This window comes from Argentina anserina, chromosome 3, assembly GCF_933775445.1.
Source record: "Argentina anserina chromosome 3, drPotAnse1.1, whole genome shotgun sequence".
NCBI classification, from domain to species: domain Eukaryota; kingdom Viridiplantae; phylum Streptophyta; class Magnoliopsida; order Rosales; family Rosaceae; genus Argentina; species Argentina anserina.
Window position 1 is genome coordinate 22116051 of NC_065874.1, and position 27087 is coordinate 22143137.

The 27087-nt window shown below is 39.1% G+C and overlaps 2 protein-coding genes and 1 non-coding gene across 3 annotated transcripts; 1 reads left to right on the top strand and 2 right to left on the bottom strand.

Moving 5' to 3' along the window:
• The first annotated feature begins 6081 nt into the window (after positions 1-6081).
• On the top strand, positions 6082-10263 carry LOC126787245 (ABC transporter G family member 15-like). Its single transcript, XM_050513161.1, has 9 exons — positions 6082-6374; positions 7578-7662; positions 7736-8197; positions 8282-8398; positions 8583-8714; positions 8815-9099; positions 9193-9465; positions 9566-9673; positions 9904-10263. The coding sequence occupies exons 1-9, from the start codon at positions 6082-6084 to the stop codon at positions 10261-10263; spliced, it is 2115 nt and encodes a 704-aa protein (XP_050369118.1).
• A 1404-nt stretch (positions 10264-11667) lies between these two features.
• LOC126788622 (protein TRAUCO) lies at positions 11668-15394 on the bottom strand. The gene is made up of 2 exons (XM_050514632.1): positions 14219-15394; positions 11668-12129 (listed from the first exon to the last, which is right to left on the bottom strand). The coding sequence occupies exons 1-2, from the start codon at positions 15273-15275 to the stop codon at positions 11864-11866; spliced, it is 1323 nt and encodes a 440-aa protein (XP_050370589.1). The 5' UTR covers positions 15276-15394; the 3' UTR covers positions 11668-11863.
• Positions 15395-23585: 8191 nt separating this feature from the next.
• LOC126789696 (small nucleolar RNA R71) lies at positions 23586-23692 on the bottom strand. The gene has a single exon (XR_007671609.1). It is a non-coding gene; the product is annotated as a small nucleolar RNA R71 (small nucleolar RNA).
• Between the last annotated feature and the right edge of the window lie 3395 nt (positions 23693-27087).

The following is a 27087-nucleotide window of genomic DNA, read 5'->3' on the forward strand; positions in this document are numbered from 1 at the left end:
TGGATTAAAGACTTATGCTATGAACATGTTTATCTTTTCTATATAAGTTTCAAAATTGCATGATTGTTGGATAAGTAGGTGACATGCTTAATGAATTCAGTATGCATGGTGTTGGAATTACATAGTAGGATGAGTATGTTAGATTTTGATTAAGAGCGCTTGTGAAGAGTCGATTGTGTTAAGTGTCTATGTGTTTAGATTACTGCTTAGAACCCTAATTGCATGATCCAACCTTAGTAATCCATGATGGTGTCTCGGCATGATTCTTAGAGTAGGATTAGAACTTGTTTCGTTATCTTTATATGAATTATTTTGGTGGTGCTGCCATAGACTTGAAAGAGACGGAGTAACCTTTCGAATCGGACTGGTACGCCGGTTTGTAGTGGCCGGACGGCGGAGATCCCGTGAGGAGAAGGTGACGGGTTCGGGGCTCGGGAAAAATTGTTGAAGCTTCTCTTCTCTATTTTTTTTTGTTCTTTCTTTCCTTTCCTCCCAAAAAGGAAACTTTCCACTTAAAAAACCCTATACTAGAAAATAGTAAATTTCCAAATCAGGTCTTAATTGTCAAACTCTGTTTACGACTAACTAAACGCCAACAACTTAAATTTTGGATTACGGTACAAATTGTACCTAGGCTTAAACATTGATAAACACGATAAGAGATTCAAGTCGTAACACCTATTGTCACACCTATCACACTTATTATCACACTACCAGCCACACCAACTGTCAAACTACTAGCTACACATACTAGCCACACACAGAGCTACACTACCAGTCACACTATTAGCTTGAGATTTATAGATTTTGACCTTGTATCTGGTCGTACTTCCTCTTCCTCTTTCTTTCGTCAAAGTCTAAATGGTCATCGTAATGGATTCTGGATCTATCTCTTCCTCCTTTTGATATTTTTGTCCTATATAGAATCGATGAGAATCGGTGAAGAAAGGGAGAGAATCAGACAGAGAGAATTGATCAGAGAAGAAAGGAGAGAGAATCGAACATAGAGAATAAATCGGAGAAGAGAGAGAGAGAGAATCAGGAGAGAAAGAGGGAGGTGATGGTTTTTGCGGTTTCTGACTTCTAATTAATTCTACAGTGAAAACCTAGCAGTTTATTCCAATGACAGTCATGTAATTTTTATGAAATTCGTGGGCAACGATTTAAGCATTAATAAGAATTGACTTTTTTCTAATTTTCAAAATTTTGGTGACCATTTTCTCATTTCATTGTGTCAAAATGAACTTTTTTATGAGAAGCCATACAAAAAATATTCGAAATATCACACTATTAGACCTTAATCATTTAATTAATCTACTTTTCTAACTAATTTCTACTTTAGTATTATATACTTGTAAGTTGTAATTTAACAAATACTTCATCATTAATTTTGTCTTAATCAAGCAGACATAAAATTACTTGAAACAATCATCAATAAAGATCACTAATTGTTTATTTCCGGCTCAAGTAGGTTATCTATTAACTATGTACGTATACGTTCTAAAGTTCTTAGTTTGCTTAATTTGAACACAAATTTCATTAGGGCCTGTCTACGGGTCTGGTGCGAAAAAATGAACCTATAAGCTGTTGATGCTCTGTACTTTGATCATGTAGTGTTTAGTTGTTATAGAGGTTTCTGTTAATACACAACCCATTATTAATAGGCAAAATTGCTAAAATACACTCCAAATTTGGCTGAAATTGTCAATTTACACCCCGAACTTGTATTTGAGTCAATTTACCTACTAAACATGGTAAAAATTACCGATTTGCACCCCATCCATTTTAACTGTTTCTATCCAATTTTGCGTCACATGTCATGCACATGAGGGGTAATTTTGTCATTTTCTATTTATATTTTTGTTAAAAAAAATAAAAATGTTCTTTAAAAGGAGGATTATTTTTTAATCAAATAATTTACATCTTTTTTCTACATACTTAACCCTACTTCGAATTATATATTCAACATACACACCCATTCAAATATAGTGTCTTGTGTATATATATATATATATATATATATATATATATATACAGTCTCTATCCAGAGTGAAGCTTCACTCTGAAATTACAGAGTGAAGTTCCAATTTTGGCACACTTTTCGGTCAAATTTTTTCACTATAAGTGATTCAATATTTAGGTATGCTATTCAAGATCATCTCTACAAAATTTCATCCAATTTGACAATGGTTTGAGCTTTCAAAATTGGGATTTACACGAATGGTTTACGTTGAACAGTTTTAATTCATTCATTGATTTAATCTAATTTCAATACCTTAACGATATCCGAATTAGATGAAATTTTGTATAGATGATCTTGAATATCATACCTAAATATTGAATCGCTTATGGTGAAAACATTTGACCGAAAAGTGTGCCAAAATTAGAACTTCACTCTGTAATTTCAGAGTGAAGCTTCACTCTGGATAGGGACTGTATATATATATATATATATTATTTTTTATTTATTTATATGTACACATTGTTGGAGGAGGAACAAAACGAGAATAATAACGACGTAATGGAACAGAACGTAGCCGTTTATTGATTGATAATGAGATCTATACATAGGCATTACATAACCACAAACTCGTAGGATTCGGAGTCATAATCTATTACAGAGATATGAATCTATCTCTAACAGAAATCCTAATAAGGCTAAGACACACACAATGATAGAATAATAATTCTTCCGGAACACAGATTTATTTTTAATTTTCAATGTATTTATTTATATTTTTCTAATATTTTTTAACATACCATATCACGTAAAATAATAAATATATAAATCAATAAAAATATTTTGAAAAAAAATAATTGTAGCAAGTGGTCCTCTTAAGTAATTTTATTAATGGCAAAATTGCCAAAATACACCTCAAACTTGGGTGAAATTGTCAATTTGCACCCCGAACTTGTATTTGAGTCAATTTACCTCATAAACTTGGTAAAAATTGCCGATTTACACCCCGAACTTGTATTTGAGTCAATTTACCTCCTAAACTTGGTAAAAATTGCCGATTTGCACCCTATCCGTTAAATTTAACTGTTTCTATCCAATTTTACATCACATGTCATGCACATGAGGGGTAATGTTGTCATTTTCTATTTATATTTTTCTTAAAAACTAATAAAAATATTATTTAAAATGAGGATTACATCTTTTTCTACATACTTAACCCTACTTTGAATTATATATTCAACATATCCACCCATTCAAATATAGTGTGTTGTGTATAAATATATTTTTATATGTACACATTGTTGGAGGAGGAACAAAACGAGAATAATAACGACGTAATAGAACAGAACGTAACCGCTTATTGATTGATAATGAGGACAATATATAGGCATTACATAACCACAATCTCGTAGGATTCGGAGTCCTAATCTATTATAGAGATGCGAATCTATCTCTAACAGGAAACTTAATAAAGTTAAGACACACACAATGGTAAAATAGTAATTTTCTTGGAACACACATTTATTTTTAATTTTCAATGTATTTATTTATTTATATTTTTCTAATATCTTTTAACATACCATATCACATAAAATAATAAATATATAAATCAATAACATGTTTCGAAAAAACAAACATTGTAGCAAGTGTTCCTCTTAAGTAATTTTATTAATTTATTTCATTATTAAATATGAATAAATATATAATGACAATACTGCCCCTTAAATGTATGACATATGACTTAATATTGGATTGAAAACATTAAATTTAACGGATAGGGTGGAAATCGGCAATTTTTACCAAGTTTAGTAAGTAAATTGACTCAAATGCAAGTTCGGGGTGTAAATCGGCAATTTTTACCAAGTTTAAGAGGTAAATTGACTCAAATGTAAGTTCGGGGTGCAAATTGACAATTAAGACCAAATTTGGGGTGCAAATGTAAGTAGGTCTATGGTTCGATTCCAGTGTACTCTTTTCCTTTTTCCTAATTTTTTTTTGGGTACATTTTTTCATAATTTTTCCAGCACACTACTCATTGTTAATGTGCTATTTTCCCCCCTTTTGTGTGGTTGATTATTGTTAAAGTTTTTGACCTTACAAAATAGATTACGGTAGTTGCAACATGTATTGACTCTCAAATCAAACACACAAGTTTTCACTTGTAATTTTTGAAATCTTTTTCGTATTTGTATTATTTTATTTGTGCACTAGTAAATTTGAATTCCTGGCAACGGTATAGAAATGCATGCATGCACACTGATCGTTTGTTTGAGTTTTTCCGAGATCATAATCACTGAACGTGAACCTTAAATATCACGCATCCGGTAACTCAGAACGTATGCCAATAACAAACCATGCATAGTTTGAATACGCAGCAAATTGCGTTTTGGAGAGCTGCAATATTATTTGATGAGCAATGTGTTTGAAACCAATTTCAAGTAGACGTATACAAGGGGAAATATGTACACATGTGCATCTCGATCTCCTTTGGTTAAGTAATTATGGTAGTTTGGTGGCACAGTTTCTGCATACTTATTACTCATTCACCTCCCATTGTAACTAATCACCGGTATCGACCACAAAGTCATGATCAGTTACCAAACAGGGCCGGCCATGGGGAGTGCCACTGGTGCAATCGCACAAGGCATTGAAATGAGATTTTATATATTTAAAATCAATTTAGATGCATTAAACACTTTTGTTCAGTTGACGAGGGAGTTTACTTATTCTTGGCTAAGTTAGTAGACGTCTTGAGTTCAAAACCCATCATAGTCTTTAACACTCACTTTTTAAAAAACAAAATCATCCAAAGGTGATGATCAAACACTATAACCCACCCATAATTCTTTTTTTGATCGAGTAGGTAGTAGTTATGTTAGGGGTTTCAAGTTGTAATTTTTTCTTCTTGTCAAAAAAGAAACCCACACATAATTCTTTTCTTGTTAATTACCTATACAATTCTCAGTGGCTCCTACTAGAAAATATCCATCATAAAAAGAGAAGAACATATGAATTGGTTCAATCTCAAAACAGAGGTTTTAATACTTTCTTATCAAGAAACCACAAAATATAGTTAATAAAGACGCCAATTTAGAGCAAATTCTCAATGAAGAATTAAAACAATAAATATATATATATATATATATATATATATACACAAGCCGTTTCAGGTGCGGACGTCCACACCGTACGGATTCGCCGATTCGGCGACGGGCAGCACGCGACAAAGGGGTGAAATGGTGTCGGCCGTACTCCACTCTCCCGGTGCTCCTGTCTATACCGGCCGAAGCTGGAGCGCCAGCCCACGGCGACCGGAATTTCAAAATTTATAGAAACTTCAAGTTTCTCGGCACTGTGTGAAAATTTCGAGATCCCAGCTGCCATGGGCCGGCGCTGCAGCTCCGGCCAGCATGGATAGAAGCGTCGGGAGGGGAGAGCACAGCCGGCACCATCCACCCCGTCGTTGCGCTTTGCCGGTCACCGGAATCGCTGAATCCGCACAGTGCGGACGTCCGCATTTGAAAACTTTTCTATATTAGGATAAAATATTGATCACTCCTCAAAGTTTTACAAACTCAACAGTTTACTCTTTCAAGTTCCAGTTTCAACTAATCACTCCTTATACTTTTCAAATTCGAGCAATCTTATCCTTCAATCATCTTTCCATCCAATTTGGGTGTTAAATCCATCTAATTTCTCTTTGCCCAAAAAAACAACTTAACACTCAAATTGGATAGAAAGATAACAGAATGACCAGATTGTTTGAATTTGAAAAATATAAAGAGTGATCAGTTGAAAATGAAACTTGAAAAAGTAAATTTTCGAGCTTGTGATAGTTTGAGGAGTGACTAATATTTTGTTGTATATTTTATGTAAGCCCCATTTCAAATTTCGCAGTAAGTCCGGCCCTCTTACCAAACTAGGAGCACACTTTAAATGCAATTAGTTCTACATATTTAAATTTTAATGTCCCCATGCCATGAGCACGGACAGTAATATTATGGCATAAAAGGACGACTCAACTATGCTGGCCTGGCCTATTTATCTGCAAGTTTAAAACAACCTATAGTAGTGTAGTGTGCAATATAGAATATTAGCTCTTCGCTATATTCTAGCTAGTTATGGAGTTAGAGGAACATGGTCGAGCTGCTGGTTCTCCAGCAGAAACTTCAGATTTGGATGGCGGTGGCGTAAGGAGAGATGGTGAAGGTGGCAAGAATGGCTTGATGTATTTGGTGTGGGAAGATGTGAGTGTTGTGCTTCCAAACTTTCCGATTGGAAATAGCACTGGTGGAGGACACACCAGAAGATTGCTCGATGGCCTCACTGGTTTTGCTGAGCCTGGTAGAATCATGGCTATTATGGGTCCTTCTGGCTCTGGGAAAACAACCCTTCTTGATGCTTTAGCAGGCCAGTCTATATCTCTCTCTCTCTCTCTCTCTCTCTCTCTCTCATACACACACACACAGAGTGGGAGAGTATCAGAAAGTGTGATGAATATTGAAAAATACATCACACTCAATGGTTGTAGAAAACAGTAGGTAGTCATTTGAATCGGTATTAAGCTTTGTTAATTAAGAGTTTTTGAACTGTTGAAGATCATTAGTGTGTGTTCATGGGATTATTGACAGACCCAGTTGAAAGAGGTTAATTTAGTATTATTAATGATCTAGAATAGATGTTGTATGTTTGTAACCCTAGCTAAACCATGCACTAATTAATATCATCTCTTTATTTAGTAGCTTTCCAACTTGATAGTGGTTTTTGAACTTTGTATTGTTTATTGATGATTTAAGCTCAACCACGGTCATATACGTACATATATAAGAAGCTGATAGTACCAGAACTTGTATTATTCTATATATGGGATTGAGTTAGTTGGAAATGAGGGAATTGCCTTTAATTTCTTACATATATAGATGAGTGCAATGGAATTCAACAAACGAAAACTGAGCAAATCTGCCTACCTACCTCCCTTATGAAATCTCTTCCAGTACGTTGGATCCCATGACTTGATGTACTTTCTGTTGCGCCTATCTCCATCTCTATTTTCTCTTGCAGTGCCTCCATTAAAGACCTGCATGTTACTCCTGTTTGCACCAAGAACGAGAGAGAGAGAGAGAGAGAGAGAGAGAGAGAGAGAGAGAGAGAGAGAGAGAGAGAGAGCTCCGTTTAATTAGGGTTCTATATATGATCATTGCATGCATTTGAAAGTATATACGTTACTGGAGGTTTTCGTTTGAGATCGAGCATTTCGTTTCTTTGTTCCTATAATCATATTGAGGAGTAATTGACATCATCAATCATCAAGAAATACGTCTGCTTATGTAGAACTAAGAAATGAATCAATTGATAAATATCGTAGTGGTGGGGATGGTGAAAATGTGGTTTTCTTCTTATCTCATTCATTAGGTTTTTGGGGGTTGTTGCACCACTTGCTTCATGTTTTCCGTATTTTCCTCTAGCCGACCCCATCACCGGGACACAAGTTTTGCCCTTTTATGATACCTCATATTTCATCTCATCTATATTGACGGTGGTAAAAGTAAAATGAAACTGATCCATGCCACAAATTAACTGACCCATGTCAAAAATTAACTGGAAATCTTGTAGGTAGACTGGCACGAAATGTTGTCATGACTGGAAATGTTCATCTTAATGGAAAGAAGAGGAGACTCGACTATGGTGTTGCTGTAAGTGAAGTTCATAACAACTCTACCTTCATAAGTTTCATTGTTCCCTTCGACAATTTTGCTAATGTATTTGCAATTTCAGGCTTATGTGACCCAAGAAAATGTGCTGTTGGGGACTCTAACAGTGCGAGAAAGCATAACATACTCGGCTCATCTGAGGCTCCCAACTAGTCTCACCAAACAAGAGGTCAATGACATTGTCGACGCCACAATTACTGATATGGGTCTGGAAGAATGCTCTCACAGGCTCATCGGAAACTGGCATTTGAGGGGGATAAGTGGAGGAGAGAAGAAGAGGCTTAGCATTGCACTTGAAATTCTCACAATGCCAAGGCTGTTGTTTCTCGACGAGCCTACCAGTGGCCTCGACAGTGCTGCGGCTTTCTTTGTTGTTCAAATTCTCAGACATCTTGCTCAAGATGGCAGGACTGTCATCTCTTCGATTCACCAGCCCAGTAGTGAAGTCTTTGCTCTCTTTGATGATCTTGTTCTGCTTTCTAATGGCCAAACAGTTTATTCTGGTAAAGCAAACAAGGCAGTCGAGGTACTTACAACATGCTTAAAAATACCTATATACATACCACTGCATTGTGTAACTCAATCTCATAATGCACTTTAAATTTGACAGTTCTTTGCCAAAGCTGGAGTTCCATGCCCGAGTCGAAGAAACCCTTCTGATCACTTTCTTCGTTGTATTAATTCCGACTTCGACAAAGTCACAATGAACAGCTCTCACAAAATACGTGTATGCTCTTCTCAAACCTTTTCTTCAAACTATTATTGTTGCTTATTTGCTGCTATAGTAAACAGGTTTGGCTGTCTGGCCATGTTCATCACCTTTGTCTGTTAAACAAACGCTAAACAACTTGGTAATTGGTTCCGGTCATATCATAATACAAAACTCTGTTTTCTTGGTGTATGCAATACAGGATGTTCCAAAATCAACTGAACCTTTGATGGACTTTGCTACAGCAGCAATAAAAGCAATGCTAGTTGAGAAGTACAGACGTTCGCAGTATGCAACATGCACAAGAATCAGGATTCGAGAAATATCGTCCATGGTGAGGGAGAGAAGCAGAACTAGAGCCTAATGTTTACTATTTTACTGCTAGCACTCTTAAAGGTATGACCACGAACTATAACGAAATTTCTGTTTGGCAGGAAGGACTTGAGGTAGAAAATAGGGGTGGGAGCCAAGCAAAATGGTGGAAACAACTTTCAGTATTGACACAGAGATCATTCCTCAACATGTCTAGGGACATGGGGTATTACTGGGTGAGAATCATCGTCTATATACTTTTATCTCTATGCGTTGGTACAATTTTCTACGACATGGGAACAAGTTACACTTCAATATTTGCAAGAGGAGCCTGTGCTGGGTTTATTTCTGGTTTCATGACTTTCATGTCCATTGGAGGCTTCCCATCCTTCCTTGAAGAAATGAAGGTAAAAAGAATTTCTAAATACGATTTTGTAATAGAGATGAGGATTCAAACTTACATTTGGTGACTCCATTTTCTGCTTTTGTACTTCAAACAGGTGTTTCATAGAGAGAGGCACAACGGGCATTATGGAGTTGCCGTCTTTACTCTGTCAAATTTCATCGCTTCTTTCCCATTCTTGGCTTTGATGTCAATCGCATCTGCGACCATAACTTACTACATGGTGGAAAAGGATACTCATTTGTCTGAGTATGTGTTCATGTGCCTTGATCTTATCAGCGCCATTGCAGCGGTAGAAAGTGCCATGATGATCATAGCTTCTCTTGTTCCAAACTACTTGATGGGAGTAATAATTGGAGCAGGATACCTGGTCAGGACACATCAGAATTCATAGCTTACTTTTTTTTTTTTGCAACTTCATAAAGCACAATTGGAGCTCTAACTGTCATCAATTACCATGTTTCATTCAGGGAATCATGATGATGACTGCCGGATTCTTCCGCTTCATGCCTGACATTCCCAAACCAGTTTGGCGTTACCCAGTCTCATACATGAACTATGCTGCCTGGGCACTGCAGGTACAAAGCAATAATATTTCATATTTCCACATCTTGGTAACTTGAATTATCTAATAAAAGTTTAACAGCTGGTGCTAGACTTACACTAAGGAGCAATGAAATGATATAAGCTTGAGAACCTTTGGATTCAGTAGACTACTAAGTTGAATATCAAGCATTACCAAAACAGTTCAGACCAAAAAAAGCATTACCAAAACAGGGAAATGATTTAAATGATACTGTGTATGCAGGGAGAATACAAGAACGGATTGATTGGCCGTGAGTTTGAATCTCTTTATCCCAATGGCGCAAAGATAAAAGGCGAATTTATACTCGTAACTCTGCTGGGTATTCAACCAGATCAATCAAAGTGGTGGGATTTGGCTGCTGTCATTGCTGTAGTTGTATCTTTCAGACTTATTTTCATCATCATCCTCAAGCTCAAAGAGAGAGCTTCACCTCTTTTCCGAGCATGTTATGCCAAGCAAACTATAAAGCATCTCAGGAAGCGACCCTCATTCAGGAAAGATGGACCTCTTTTCCCTTCCAAGAGACATCAACCTCTCCATCCCTTGTCCTTCCAAGAAGGTCTCAACTCTCCATTGCAGTAGAAACAGACACTGAAATCCTCGTGTTTTACTTGCTTTATATTATTTCGTATTACCTGGAAGTCCAGAAACACTTTTGATCATGTATTTCCCTTGGAATATTCTGATCTCTGATGATACAGAATATGAGTTGAGAGAGACTGAAGTGAGCAAGTCAGAGCACAATCGCAAATCAAGAAATTTAATTGTCTAACCAAAATCTTAATAGAAGAAAGTTTTGGCAACAGAGCTGCAATCATTAATGGTGTCATAATGATAGTAGACCCTAGATAAATCAGGGTAAATTTAGCAGGTAGTATAGCAATTTCCTACATAGAAAGAGACAGTCTACTCAACTTTTACTTCTGTCGACTGGCCACATAGCTCTGACACAGTTAAAAGTACCCACATGGCACTTGATTCTTCTCAGCTAAAACTGCTAGAGCCAATCAATTAAAATTTGCCAAGAACTGTTGACAGCTATCAAGTCAATTTTGGGAGCTCTTCAACACTAGTAGAAGGAAACTAGTGTTGACAGCTATCAAGACCAAATATATCCCCAACTTAGAACTCGGGGTTCCTAAAATGGCATCAATTATTCTGTGAGTTTTGATCTTAAGACTTTACTTGAGGCTACATGGCGTTACAAATTGTATACAATCAATTTAGGTTTATAAGCCAACTTATGATCTAAGACCTAAGTTAGTTTAGGTTACCATAGCCAACCATTATTAAGTTCCTATGACTTGATGCTTAAGGCTTCATGGCCTACATGATACTCAGTGCTCAACAAGATATACCCCTGCACTTGAGTTTCCACAAAAATAAACCACCAATTTTTATGGATCAAATATTCAAATGATTAAAGACATGAATTTGCTAAACGGATCTATGCCCTTTTCCATTCATCAGCAACACAATATAACATGAACCCATAAGATGCAGCAGAAGTAATGAGAAAGTTATAATTTCCCCACATTTAGCATCATCAAATTTGTTCGAAATTTTTTCACCATAACAAAACAGAACTTAGAGAGCAAGAGAGAGCAAGAGAGAGAAAGAGACCTTCGAGTTTAGGTCCCAGGAAAAGAACATTAGCATTTCAGTATCCCATCTCCTGCCAACTTACAAGGATCAATGACCCACCGTAACCAATCCAATTCCAGAACAGAGCAGAGATGAGGCTTGCTAAGGTGCTGCAAAAGACAAACGTTGAAAGATCATAGAAGTGTAAACAGATAGAAAATAGGCATAAATTTCCAAATCATAAATGGTTTATAGCTTATAAGAATCTAGAAAGAAGTGCATCCATTCGACCGATGCAAAAGACTCAGAATTTAACAAATTAGCAGAGCTTATAACGAACTCACATGCGATAAATGCACAAGCAGTACGCAGCAGTAATATCGATAATACCAACAGTAATCAGAAAATCAGGCTTATGGAATATCAATTAATATTTTTCAAGCACCGTTTGTCAGATAAATGTCAAGAATACAGTGGTTTTCATGTTATAACTTTAGCAACAATTAAGATTACAAATGAATTCTGCACGCATTGCCATCTCCTGAATCCACGAAAAAGATTCTGCTTTAGATTCTGGTTGTAAGGTGCTGCTTTCTGGCTAATTGTTCTTCTCGTCAGATACTCCATTTTCAGCACGGTTTTTAAATCCATGATAAGGAACTTCAACCATGGGTTTTGGCACTGGACAGTCATTGAAGTCTTCTGGAAAGAATTCAAAATCAGGACCAAAGTTGAACTTGACCACACAATTTGGTTGATGGGGAAGAGTATACATTGAAGCAGCAGGATAGTAACGACCACCATATAAATCTTTATAAGCAACACCTTGGCATATCCCATTTTTGAAAAAAGATATCTCACTTCCTGTACAACAAACCAATCGTCACACCAAGGGTTAAGATTTAATGAAACATATATTTATCAGTAATTCAACTTTATGAAAATAGGATAATTTTTGCAGTTGAATTCTAAACAAGTGATTTTCATAAAGCATCGAAGTAGCAGGTTGGTGGAAGAAGCAACAATATCAGAAAGTCAAAGCTGACCCCAGATTAAACATACATGTTGTCTTCAAATAAATTACACAATAAAGAGTTTGTAATGAGTTTATTAAACACAAAACAAGTAGGATGGGTGTTGTAATTGGTGGAGTTTTGGGGAAGATGGGAAGCATTATTCAAGTATTAAAAAACCATAACCAACTTCGCACTTAGATCAAAAAGCAATTATTTTTACTCACTATATAGGACCTTTTGCACACTATATAGAACAAGCAATGAGTTAATACACAACGGTTGATAGGGAGGTCTGAATCAACTGATAAACACAGGTCCAGCTATCTTTCCTGACACAAACAAAAATTTGATTTGTTGCAGTGTATCGCTCACTACTCTAATCATTGTTATTAAATATGACATTCAACTAACAATGTCTGCGTGACTTGTGAGTATCTAATGTGAGTTTCATTACATATAATGGCCTCTCTCAGTACCTAGTACCTAGCCACTAGTCCAATGTTCCATGGCAAAAGAGGGTAGACTCATGCAATGCAGACCAAAGCAATTCTGCAATGGACAATTCTCATTTTAATGATCCCAAATTTGTCGATTGACATAATTTGTTTATACCTCGTTTCAATCTCATGTAAAGGAGTACTAAGAAACTATTGGGGAAGAAAGAGAGAACGAGAACTCAAGTGCAGGGGCGGATCCAGCCCTGGCTTGACTGGGCTGGAGCCCAAGTGAAAATGAAGCCCAGAAAAAAAAATCCAACTCTCTATTAAAAAAAAAATTAAAACATCAGCACGGGCCTCTCTCTGTCTCTCACACATTCGCGTCTTCTTCTTTCAATCTCTGAAGACTTTCTCGTCTGCTTCTGCTGATCTGCTCTTCAGCCTCTTCTTCTAATCATCTTCTCGAGTTCTCGTTCAAGCCTGCATGTCATCACTCACCACTCACCATTGCCCGTCGCCGTTCTCCACTTTCCCGTGCGCGCCGCTGAAGTTCTGGACCAGTCCACAGGTTAGTCTTTTCCTCCAATCTCTTTCAAAATTGAATCAAATTTTAGCTTATGGAATGATTGATTTGATTTGGAATGATTTGGGATTTTTGGTATATGAGTTTGTTGGTTAAAGTATTAATATAGAATGATTGGAAATTTAGAATCGAAATTAGGTGTTAGTATGTATTGTCGGTTACAGAATGGCTGGTGACTATGATAAGAGATTGAGTATTTTATTTGCCTATTTGGAAATTAGAATCAAAGTACTGAAGTTTATTAATTAACATCAGACGAGATAGATACATAATGAAAGATGAAACAGAGGTGTGTAGAGATTAATTTGAAATAACTTCATTCTGATGACAAATATCGACATACCTAATATAAGGAGAAAAAACATTACGCTTCGCGTAAATAAAAGTAATTTTACACTTCGCATAAATTTAGCCCTAATGGCATTTCAATCCTAGATCCGCCACTGCTCAAGTGTCCAAAATATTTAGACTAATGACTGATTATTGACTCAATACTTCTTCCGCTTGTGAGGAAGATAACAATGTTAAACTGCAGTAAGATCACTTTCTCTCTTTACTTCACTGTAGCCTCGGAGTATAATTAACCCAAATTCTACCAAGTCTACAGGCGAATGTGTCAACAAAGTAAGGTATATATGATACTCATGAATCATGATAGTATAAGTAGCAAATGCAACATAATACTACGATTTAGTACAACTCTGTTATGGTGCCAGCAATCAAGATCACAAAAAGAGTGCCCTATCTATTATAATCTACAACCATATTGATAACTAAACAAATGCTCCACTATAAAACTAAAACCGAGATATCTACAGGAATGTACAAGCATATTCACAACAGAATGTCTATGCAAGAATAAAACTAAAAACTCGACATAAACGAAAAGTTTGATCACTTAAAGAAATTGCACTCACCAGGCACTACTTTGACAGCATCGTCCTTGGATTCAGTTGCGGTAGCATACCTCTGCCCCTTGTACCAAACTAAATGCGGAGGTTTGGGGGCATAAGACCCCCCATTAGGTAAGTTTATATAACACCCTACGACATCACCTTCCTTGTACCCTTCCTCCCCATACTTCTCCCTCAATGCCTTATGCACCTTACTCCCATCAATGTCCCTATACCCAAAACTATTCCCATCATACCCAACCGGCGCCTGAAGGTCCCCTTTCTCATTGGACCACCCGAGCCTCGTGTACCCTGTCTCTCCCAAGCTCACTACCTTAATCTCAAAGTACCAAGCACCTTCCACAACCCCTCTAGTGGCCCTCACCATTCTATACCCTTTAGTGCTGCCGGCACTCATCCGGTCCTCGCTGACCTCGACCTTCTCGGCCTTGAAGACCTTGGACAGGCAGATGGTTATCTCCGGCGAGTCGTCGTTCTTGTCAGGGAACCTGGTGACCGGAGTGACGAGGACCTTGTCCTCTCCGGGGATGTTGTTGTTGGTGGTGGCGGTGTTGGGCTTGGTCTTCTTCTTCCCTTTCCGGGTCGACTTGGTGACCCACACATTGTTGTTTTTCTTCTTCGACTTCTTGGGCTGCGCCGGTAGGAGGATGGCGCCGTTGGATTCTGGTGCGGGTTGCGGTAGCTGGGCCGGGTCCGGGAAAGGCGGCGCGGCGGTGGGGGTGAGAAGGGAGAGATGCTTCTGCTTCTTGGGATGCGGGTCTTCTTCTTCGCCGTCGTCGTTGTCGTCTTCGATTTCGACGTCGGCGTCGTTTTCTTGGGATTTGAGGGACTCTGATAGATCTTCGGAGGCTTCGGTCTCGGTTTTGTTGCCGTTGAGAAGGTCGGTGGTGGTGGGTGGTGGCGGAGGAGGACTGATAATGGGTTCTGTTGTGATGGGCTCGGGGTCTGTTACCGCCGTGGGCTCGGATGCGGGGGTGGTGGAGGTGGAGGTGGAGGGGGGTTTGGATAGGTCGTCATCTTCCTCGTCTTCGTCCATGTAATTGGATTGGTGGTCGTCCATCGTGAGAATGTTGGGGGTTTTACTCGAGAAGAGATTGAGATTGTTCGAGTGGGGGGAATGTGGATTGAGACAGAAGTGAAGTTGAACTGGGAAAACAAGTGGGAACTGGGTTTGTTTCAGTTATTAAGGGAACGGCTTAATACAACTATCCTTTCTTTTTGCGTTTTGTTTGTCACGAGTTCTAATTTGTGGGGGTTTTCTTGTCACGAATTATGTAAATTATTTTTTCACCATAGGTTACGACTAACGAGAACGAGCCGGTGCACGGATAGTGTATATACAACCTGATAGTGTAGGGATTTCTTGATTTCATGTAATTCATTTATTTTTATTAGCCTTCATGCACGCACGATGCTCATACGAAAAGGCCGCGTTCGCACATGCGTGCAATCTTTTCATTTACGATAGCTGTGAATGTCTCTTAATATGGAAATTAAAGATATATGGAAGAATGAGGGAAAAGATTTAATCTGAACTAAAGTGTTTGGGCCTAAAATAATACTCCGGTATTATCTAAATTTTTTAGGCTCGTTGACCAGTTATTTGGGGAAAATCTATTGAAGAGCAAGATTACATTCCTTATTGGAATATATTTCGGGGACTGATGCTGTATAGAATCTGAGTTGAATAAGGAAGGTAAATCCAAATCAACTAGGAGGTTCTCAAGACTTGATCCGCAAGAAAGAACGATTTGTGTTCTCTATATAAAGGGGTCGAATGTGCAAGATAACACACACAACGTCAAACAAACTATCGCGCAACCGCATAGTCAAGTCTCTCCACGGAGCAAAAGTCTGATTAGCTTCCGCAACCAAGTCTCCCATCGGAGCGGAGCTACCCAGATGTACGCCTCGCGCTGCATGTAGCAACAAGTCCGATTAACTTCGGCAACTAGAGTCAAGTCCATCGAGTCGCTAGCCTAGCTTCTAGCAAACACAAAAGTCTGCACTAGTCAGCAATTCCCTACATCAAGAGAGTCCCGCTATCAACGACACATTATAAACTCTGCTTTTCCCCAAGCGGTCTAAAGTAAGACCGGCCATCTACTACTGAGGTGGAGTGAAAGGTACCTAGCAACTCCGGTTGTGTATAGGTCATTCGAACTTCAGCGGTTTATCAGCAACTGCGGAACAATCGTTCGAGAAGAAGACAGTACGTGAGTGCAATCATCATCAATAAGCAAGAGTTGTACCTAACTCAAAGGTACTGGCACGCCAAGCAACAACAGAGAACGAAGGTTAGAACCATCTAGTGTTTAAAACCGGGGCTTGCTGATTGTTCCCTGAGGAGATTTATTTAGTGAGTTAAATTTTCGCCTGAATTGCTTCCTTCTATTTTGGCAAATCTACCGTGCGTTGGCATTCAACAATAGTGTGGTTCCATGTCTTCTTTAATTATTTCTTGAGCGTTGATAGGCACAAAAGTCTATCCATTATATCTTCAACACTTGACAGGTTCAGTGAGATTTCTTTGTCTTTGACATCAACAATGATTATGAAGCGTCCCATAGAATATTCAAAGTTGATTTTTGGACATTGTTATAATTAGAGACAATTTCAAAACTCAAATTATTTGAATCAATGATAAGTAGATTGGGTTGTGCCTAAACCCGAGTCCATTTCCTGGGTTGTTTGTCCGTGGAACCTCATTGTCTCCCCCTCTTCTAGGGAGGATCCGAAATCAATGGTAAATCTCCACTATGGGTGTGAGCACTACTGAACTCACCATGACCAAGGATATATAGTAGAAACTTGACCATTTTTCGGGCATTCCAACATTACATGAACATTTACAGCATGAATATTTTATCTAGGAACATTTGTATTTGAGATGTGGTTAGAGAAGTCACCTAACATTATCCAGAGTTATATGTTATTTTTAGGACTTAGTATAATTGGAGAGGCTGACAATATAAGGGTCTAGGCGCAAACAGTCAACTCAATAAAATAATAATGAGAAAGTTATATGTATTATCATGTTGGGAGAATTCTGTCATTTGCACATGACCTACTATAATTGGATTCTTCCCGCCCTTTTTTTCCTGTGAGAACACAAGCGAAGAGAGAGAGAGAGAGAGAGAGAGCATCTCCTACTTAGTGACCACCACATTTTCTATTACCGAGGCCAACTCCAGCAATAATCGGTGATATAACTTATATCATTATCGTCTTTATGTTATAGACTTTCTTTTCATATAAGATTCAACCCCTATTATGTTTCAAATGATTTTCTAGCTTATTTTGCGAATTTCGTCCAATCAAGGTAAAAAAATTGCTTTCTACCTCTCGGGTTTTTCTTTTGAGTATTAGCATTTCAAAATGCATTTAGATTTTCAGATTTTGAAAATTAAATTTTCGGCTATCATGAGGATGAAATGATGTACTCATGTCTAAGGTAATACCCAATGCCTTCTGTAAAGGGTAAACTACCCAAGAACTTCAAAGTGAAACGTGCATCTCGATCAAAAACATAGAAACAGGTGCCCCATGAAGTCTCACTATCTCATCCACATAACTTCCATAACACATCCATTGAGTACTTCATCGATAACGGAAGGAAGTGTGCAGACTTTGTCAATCGATCAACAATGACCCGTATTGCATCGTGACCCTTCCTAGACTTAGGCAATGGCTCCCACTTCCAAAGAAGAATAGGCAATGACTTCAACATGCCAGCGGGTCGTTGATGCTATGCCTTCACTTGCTGACAAGTAAGGCACTTTGATACGAACTCTGCCACGTCTTTCTTCATCTCATTCCACCAGAATTGCCTACGGGGGTTTTTATACATCTTGGTGCTCGATGGGTGCACTGTATAACGAGATCGGTGTGTTGCACGAAAAACCTCCTCCTTGAGATTTGTACAATCTGGAACACACAATCTTGTCCCAAATCTCAAACCCCCATTGGATCCAATTCTCCACTCTGATGGACATTCATCAAGCGAATCTACCACAAGATATGCCAACTTAGCTCGTGAGAATCTATCTTGTGTCTAACCTTGAATAATCCTTGAAATTAGTGTATGTTGTATTGAGACACTATCAAGAAAGACTATTGGTTCTCCTCTTGATTGCACAAGATCAAACTCAGATGCAGTCTCAAGCATAAGCCATTCTTGAACCATGAGAGAAGCTATCATACCCCTAGTTTTCCTACTCAAGGCATCTGCAACCACATTTGCCTTTGCAGGATGATACTCCAAAGTGAAGTCATAATCCTTAAGGAGTTCCATCCATCTCCTCTACCTCATGTTCAACTCCTTCTGTGAGAATAGATACTTCAAACTCTTATGATCAGAAAAGAGTTGAAATTTTCTCACCATACAAGTAATGCCTCCAAATCTTTAAGGCAAAAACAACTTCAGCAAGCTCTAGATCGTGAGTGGGGTAGTTCTTCTCATGAACCTTTAACTGTCTAGAGCCATAAGCAACCACGCCTCCATGCTGCATCAACACACACCCTAAGCCTTGATGTGAAGCATCGCTATAAATGACATAACCACCCCCACTAGTGGGAATTGTCAACACTGGAGCCATAGTCAATATAGTCTTTAGTTTATTGAAGGCCTCCTCACATGTTTCTGTCCACACAAACTGAACATCCTTCTTGTTCAACTTGGTCAAAGGTGAAACAATACTAGAAAACCCTTCAATGAATCTCCGGTAGTAACCTGCCAACCCAATGAAACTACGAATCTCTGTAGGAGTCTTTGGACGACTCCAACTCTTCACTGCCTCCACCTTTGATGGGTCCACTAACACACCGTTCTTCGAGACCACATGACCAAGGAACTTAACTTCTTCCTTCCAAAACTCACACTTCTCAAGCTTGGCTTACAATCTTGCTTCCATTAGAGTTTGCAGCACAATATTCAGGTGTACCACATGCTCCTCTTGGGACTTGGAGTATATCAGGATGTCATCCACAAACACTATTACGAACTCATCCAAGTATTGGCTAAAGATTTGGTTCATCAAACTCATAAAAACGGCAGGTGCATTTGTCAGACCAAAGGGCATGACAACAAACTCATAGTGTTCATACGTGGTCTTGAAAACCGTCTTAGAGATATCCTCCTCCTTCACCATGAGTTAATGGTAATCGGATCTCAAATAAATCTTAGAGAATAATGTAACCTCTCTAAGCTGATCGAACAAGTCATCAATCCTAGGCAGAGGATACCTATTCTTGATGGTCACCTTGTTCCATTCCCTATAGTCCACGCACAACCGCAGTGAACTGTCCTTCTTTTTCACGAACAACACCGGCGCACCCCAAGGTGAGACACTAGGTCTAATGAACCCTTGATCCAATAACCCATCTATCTACACCTTCAACTCCTTAAGTTCATTCTGCCCCAACCTATAAGGTGCATTTGACACAGGTGATGTACCGGGTACAACATCAATGAAGAAATCAACAACTCTCCGAGGAGGTAAACCCGGTATCTTCTAAACACCTCACTATACTTGGACACCACAACAATGTCTGTAATAACTACTTCCTTATCCATAGACTCCATATGTGCCAAGACTCCTGCTCTCATGGCATTATTTGACTTGAGGCAACGATAACGAAAAATTGGCTCCCAGGGACTATGGAAAAACACTACCATGTCAAAACAATCAATCAAAGCATGTTGTGGCCTCAACCAATCAACTCCTAAGATCACATCATAAGTGTGGTCCGAGATCACTATCAAGGAAGCAGAGAATTCTCTACCTCCGATCATAATAGGTCAAGCCTTGCAGATTGTCTCAAGCTCGAGAGACACTCCAAGAGATGAAGTGACACATAAAGAGCTTCCAAGAGATGTAGGAATCAAACCTAACACCTCCACTGCCAAACTAGCAATAAAACAGTGTGATGCTCCCGTATCAAAACAGTACCATAGCAAGGTAGTCAAAAATAGGTAAGGTAACTTCCACTCTTTTGTCCCACTGACCCACCGCAAACACTCTAGCTTGGACCGCATGTAATTTTCTCTACTGATGTTCCTGTCTACCCTGCTGAGGTTGGGTGCAGTCTCTAGTCATATGTCCCACCTGCCCACACCTGAAACATCCCACCTTCCTTGGCTTTGAGCAAGTTGAGGCATAGTGACCTACTTCGCCGCAAACGAAACACTTCACTGATGACAACTGTCTGACATGTGCAGCCCTAACAGATGGAGATGCCACTTTAGCTGGAGTCTGGTAATAGGTCCTCGACCTCTTCCAAGATCCACTTTTCGGTCTTGTAGACCCACTACCTAAACTGATTGCCTTCCATTTTCCTCGAGCATCCCTAGACTCCACATCGCCGCCTCACGTCTTATTCACCTGTTCCAAATTCAAGACACTCTCATACATCAGCTCCTTGGTAATCAGACAAAATGCTGATATTGATAGGAGCACAAAGTGTGACGTTCTTAATGTATATATGCTCTATTCTTATGCTTTGTTACTTCTTATTTAGTTGTTTTAGGTTCATATTTGTCATATGTATATTCTAAGGAGAGCTATTTCGATTTTAGATGAATTGATGATGAAATTGTGCTAAATGTTAGAAATCCTTATTGAGCTAGGATTCCTTACTCGACTATGATTCTACTTTCCTATTTTCATTCTTTCCTATTCCTTAATCGACGATTTCTTTTCAGGAAAGACAAATCATATTTGGAAAGGAAGTAGAGATGCCGAGATGCATTCCTAGTTGAACAAGGAAATCATATTCGAGTTAAAGAAGGAGAAGAAGAGGCCGGCCTAGCTATTCCTAGTTGAACATGGGATGTTGCCGTGCAGCCCATATATGTTTCCCTATTGGATTTGGTTTCCTACATCAAGTTGGATATGGAGTACATGAATCAAAATCCATAACAAAGAGGATTTCAGCTTCCCAATTGGATTCTACTTCCTTATAGGACGGCAAGAGGCTTCCTAAACTCCTATATATAGAGGCTCGGCCTCTCCATTCAGAGCATCATCAACCTCACACACAAACACAAGCCTAGCTCTGCCGAATTCATCCTTCATCCTTCCAAGAAATCCTAAAACCGAATTCACCTTTATCTATAGCCTTGAAGCACGATTGAGAAGAGGTTTCATTCCCCTAGAAGTCTTGGCTACACCTTGTAGGATCGATTGATTGATAAAGTGTAACCATGATTCTCTCTTTGTTTCAATTCGGTTTTGGTTTTATTCTTGTTCTTAGATGAGCATGCGATTTGTGTAGTAGTGTAATCTTGTTTCAATTTTGTCTATGAAATAGCTACTGGATTCAATTTATATAAAGGATTCGAAATTGTGTTTGGTTTTATGGAATTTCTGTTTTTGGTTTCTGCCGAGCCTTGTTCTTGATCAATTTCGACACTTATGTGTTATGTATACGATTGTAGCATGATATTTAGGTTGTTGGATTAAAGACTTATGCTATGAACATGTTTATTCTTTTCTATATGATTTTCGAAATTGCATGATTGGGGGTTAAGTAGGTGACATACTTAATGAATTCGATATGCATGGCTTTGGGATTGTATGGTAAGATGAACATGTTAGATTTCAATGAAGCCGAGTGGCAAGACTTGAATGTGTTAAGTGTCTATGCATATAGGTTACTGATTTGGAACTTAGATTGCATGATCCAACCTTAGTTGTTTATGAACTAATCTCGGCATGATTCTTAAGATGGACATAGGACTTGTTTCGATTTCTCTATGTGAATTGTTTGGTGATTGTTTATGTGTTGGTTGGTTGATCACATGTATATATTAGCTTAGGTTTTATTTTCTGTTTTTATCTTTGATACCGAAACCTATATCAACTTCTTATATCTTTATGAATTCGTGTTAATTGATGTGATCCTAAGCCCTGGCTGGATCGCCGGTTTGTGAACGATACCCTCTTGCTTTATACTACTTACGATGCTTACATGGTTAAATATTGATGTCGAGTAATCGAGCAATCATCAAATGGCGCCGTTGCCGGGGATCCATAAAGTTGGATCCCAAATCTTTTAATGTCGAATTCATTGTTTATATTGTACATTTGTATATTCTTATCTTATTTTCTTGTAACATATAGTAATTTTATCATAGGATGTTTCTTTGATGATTGAGTGAATGATTGTTGTAGGTTGTAAATCGAACGGAATAGGTAAAGTCCCTTTTGTTAATATTAGCCTTAACCCCTCATGTTTTCTTCCAAAGTGTTTGCATGAGGTTGAGGGCGGCTTTTATTAACACTTGGAGATTTGTCTAACACCTAAGTTTGTTTCTAGCTGAGTAAGGGGCACGCTATTTCATTACCCTGGTGCATGGGACCAAAATTGGATCTCAGAGAACTAATGACTGACATACATCTCGGTGATGGAGTCGATAGAGAGCTTGCCCTCCGTAGTTCAACAAATGAGTCCTACCATGTTCACTATCTCTGAAATAGCTATCCGGCCTTCTGAAACAACGATTCAGACTTGTGTCTAGGCATCCATACTTAGGCCGCATGTCCACCTTGGTTTACAGCTTAGAATCAATCGATCGTTCAAACATTGAAATGGCAAAAAGAACTTGTGAATTGTATGAACTTTTGTAAACGTAAAGAACTAACTCTTTGTAAACTTGACATAGTTGCCGTGCCCTTCCCCATAAATGTGCGTGTGTATGACTAAGGGAAGGCACGAATTATATGTGTTCATTGTCTATTCTTCAATACTAACTCTAACTTTCGAACAACAGGTACTATGCATGTCCGAATTTTCTAAGAGAACACAAGAGCTCAAGGATCGAATTCAAGCACTTAGAGATTTAAACAACTCTTTCATAAGTGGACCTTTAAATTTCGAAACATCTCCAAGCAATTCAATCTTAAACTCTTCACCTAGATCAGAAGAAGAGGAGGATCTTTCCTTCCCCTTCATCTTCAATTCAGACTTAGACACAATTGCAGACCGTGACTTAATTCCTATTGGTGCTCCAATGGCACTCAAGAATGCATTCATTCCCACCACCCCTGAATCACCTTCATGCATTGCTTTCACTCCACCTGATGAAGCTAACTTCTCCATTCCGGTTCAATTGCTTGGGCAGCTGCCTAAGTACTCTGGCTCTTCAATGGAAGACCCTAATGTTCACCTTAGGGAGTTCTTGGACATTTGCAAGCTCCAATCGATTCATCATCTTTCTCAAGAAGGCTTGAGGTTGCTTTTGTTTCCATTTACCCTTAAGGATGATGCTAAACGTTGGTTGTATTCCTTGCATGCAGGAATCATCACTACATGGGACGAAATGACTAGGAGGTTCTTGAAGCAATTCTTCCCTGCTCAACTCACGAAAAGACTTAGGAGGGAGATTCAGAACTTCACTCAAAAGGATGGTGATTCACTCTATGAGGCTTGAGAGGAATTTCAGGAACTACAAAGGAAGTGCCCTCACCATGGTATTTCGTTGGATGAGTTGGTGCAATTCTTCTATGAAGGACTCGACACCACCAATAAGAGCATGGTGGACTCGGTATGTGGCTGCACATTTATGAACAAGACCGGTCAAGAAGCTTACACCTTGATTGATGACTTGGCTGACAACAATCGCCAATTTAGTTCTAAGGAGAAGAGAGGAAGCAAGAGCCGTGGGGTGTATGATGTTGATGCAAGGAATCAAATGGCTACTTTAGAAAGGAAGCTTGACGTTCTAGTCAAGGCATTCAATGGTTCGAGCATCAATAATCAAGCATGTGGTATTTGTTCTTTCAAAGATCACACGACTGACAATTGCCCAAATGGTGCAATGACTGAAGAAGAGTTGAACTTTATGGGACAACAAAGTCCTAGGTACGATCCATACTCGAACACATACAACCCTGGACTTAGAGATCATCCAAATTTTCGTTAGAGCAACAATGCTCAACCATCCAATGCTCAAGGTCAAGGACCTCGTCCTTCAGGTTTGTTTGTGAGGCCTCAGGTACCTCAAGGTTCTGCTCCCTTTAACTCTAATGTTCATGGTTCAAATAACGCATCTTCACCTAACTATGATGAACTTTTGAAGTCTCTTGCTCAAGGGCAACAACATCTAAACTCTGCTACTCAAGCTTTAGTTACGAGTCAACAAGCTCATTTTAAGGACATAACCGAGCTTAAGAAGCAGATGGGACAAGTGATCGATTTCATGGGCAAGATCCATGAAGGAGGAAAGCTGCCGAGCTAAACTGAGCCTAATCCTAACCTGAAGGCTATGATGACAAGAAGTGGGAGGATCTTAGATGCTCCATTGCAGCAACACAAGAAGGCCGTGCCTTCTAAAGGAAAGGAGGCCGAGAGTTTCAATGTCAAAGACTTAGAGAAGGACCCTGCCTCCTCTAAGGCCAATGATGCCGTGCCTCTACCACAAGGAGATCATGTCGTGCATGACAAAGGTAAGGATCCTAACTCTAGTGGTTTGGTTTCCACTAATGATCTTCCTCGTGTTCCCTTCCCTAGTAGATTTGCAAAGCAAAAGAAGGATGACTCTGATCAAGCCATGCTCGACATCTTCAAGAAGGTGGAAGTGAACATGCCTCTTATTGAATGCATACAACAGAATCCTAGGTATGCTAAGTTTTTGAAAGAATTGTGCACCAATAAGAAGATGACTCGAGAGAAGGAGGTTGTCATAATGAGTGAGACAGTTTTTGCCGTGCTCTAAAGGAAGCTACCACCAAAACTTAAGGATCCAGGGAGTTTTTCTATCCCTTGTACAATCGGAAACATGACATTTGAGAAGATAATGCTAGACTTAGGTGCATCTATTAATGTAATGCCGTATTATATCTATGAGGACCTAGGTCTAGGTGATTTGAAACGTGACAATGTTGTGATTCGATTGGCTGATTGTTCCAACAAAGTCCCTTTGGGCTATGTTGAAGATGCTCTTGTGCAGGTTTCGAGCTTGATCTTTCCTGCCGACTTCTATGTCATAGACATGGAACCAACTGAGGCATATGACAAGGAGGTCCCTATCTTGTTGGGCCGCCCCTTCATGAGGACTGCACGAACAAAAATTGATGTGTTTAGTGGATCACTCACCTTTGAGTTCGATGGTGAAGTGATTAGCTTTAACATCTTTGAAGCTATGAGGTATCCTCTTTCGGAGTTAAGTGATTGTTTTTCAGTTGACATTCTTGATTTCCTTGCAGATAACTATTTAGATACCTTGGCACATGACGAGTTGGCACTCACCATTGCCCAAGGGGCCGGATTTACAAGTGATGGTTCTAACATTTTGGAGTTAGAAGCTAACAATGCCGTGCCATCTTTCATTCATGAGAACGTGACCTCTCTTGAGGTTGCACGTGAGGTAAGCTTTGTCTCTCCTAGTCCAATTCTCTTAACTACTAACAAGAATCTTCCTTCTGTGGTGCAAGCTCCGAAGCTTGATCTTAAGGTTCTTTCGGACCACTTGAAGTATGCGTTTTTAGGAGAAGAGGATACATTGCCCGTGATCATTTCCTCTGCACTAAATGAGGAGCAAGAAGAGAGATTGATTGAAGTGTTGAAGAGACACAAGACGACAATAGGATGGACCCTAGCCGACATCAAAGGAATCAGTCCTACCATGTGTGTGCATCGAATATTGCTAGAAGATGGTGCCAAACCAACTAAGGAAGGTCAGAGACGCCTTCACCCACCAATGATGCAAGTTGTAAAGGATGAAATCACTAAGTTGCATGATTGTGGCGTGATCTACCCCATCTCGGATAGTAGGTGGATCTCTCCCATTCAAGTTGTGCCAAAGAAGTTAGGCATCACGGTGGTGAAGAACAAAGAAAATGAGTTGGTGCCTCAAAGGACAGTGACCGGTCATAGAGTATGTATTGACTATAGGAAGCTCAATGCGACAACAAGGAAGGACCATATGCCATTGCCATTCATTGATCAAATGCTTGAGAGGTTAGCTGGTTACTCTTTCTATTGTTTCCTTGATGGATATAGTGGATACAACCAAATAAGTGTTGCGGAAGAAGATCAAGAGAAGAATACGTTCACATGCCCTTTTGGTACGTTTGTTATCGTCGCATCCCTTTTGGTTTATGCAACGCCCCAGGTACGTTTCAACCTTGTATGTATCACATTTTCTCTGAGTATATTGGTTCTAAAATTGAAGTTTTCATGGATGATTTTTCTGTCTATGGTGAAGATTTCGAAACTTGTTTAGAAAATGTTGAACTTGTGCTCAAACGTTGTGAAGAAACTAACTTGGTTTTGAATTGGGAAAAATATCATTTTATGGTCACGCAAGGCATTGTCTTAGGCCATATTGTTTCATCTAGAGGAATTGAGGTTGATAAGTCTAAAATAGATCTTGTGCGTCACTTACCCCTCCCCACAAGTGTGAGGGATGTTCGATCGTTTCTTGGACATGCAGGTTTCTATCGTAGGTTTATCAAGGACTTTTCCAAGATTGCGAGACCAATGAGTTCATTGCTTCAAAAGGACGTTCCCTTTCACTTTGATGATGATTGCAAGCATGCATTCGAGACTTTGAAGAAGCTCCTAACTTCAGCACCGATCATGGCACCGCCGGATTGGTTCTTGCCATTTGAGTTGATGTGTGATGCCTCCGACTATGCAGTTGGAGCCGTGCTAGGGCAGAGGAAGGACAAGCAGCCCTACGCCATCTACTATGCATCACGAACGCTCAATGATGCTCAACAAAACTACACCACACCTGAAAAAGAACTTCTTGCCGTGATCTTTGCTCTAGATAAGTTTCGTTCTTACTTACTTCAATCTAAAGTGATTGTTTACACTGACCATGCAGCTTTGAAGTATTTAATGACGAAGAAGGATGCCAAACCAAG

Bases quoted from the DNA above. Each gene is read 5' to 3' on its own strand.
- LOC126788622 (XM_050514632.1), bottom strand. From the start codon at position 15,275: ATGGACGACCACCAATCCAATTACATGGACGAAGACGAGGAAGATGAC. The intron at 12,130-14,218 runs GTGAGTGCAATT...TTTGTTGTACAG, and splicing joins TGCTGTCAAAGTAGTGCCTG to GAAGTGAGATATCTTTTTTC.
- LOC126787245 (XM_050513161.1), top strand. From the start codon at position 6,082: ATGGAGTTAGAGGAACATGGTCGAGCTGCTGGTTCTCCAGCAGAAACT. The intron at 8,399-8,582 runs GTATGCTCTTCT...TATGCAATACAG, and splicing joins ACAGCTCTCACAAAATACGT to GATGTTCCAAAATCAACTGA. The intron at 9,100-9,192 runs GTAAAAAGAATT...TACTTCAAACAG, and splicing joins CCTTCCTTGAAGAAATGAAG to GTGTTTCATAGAGAGAGGCA.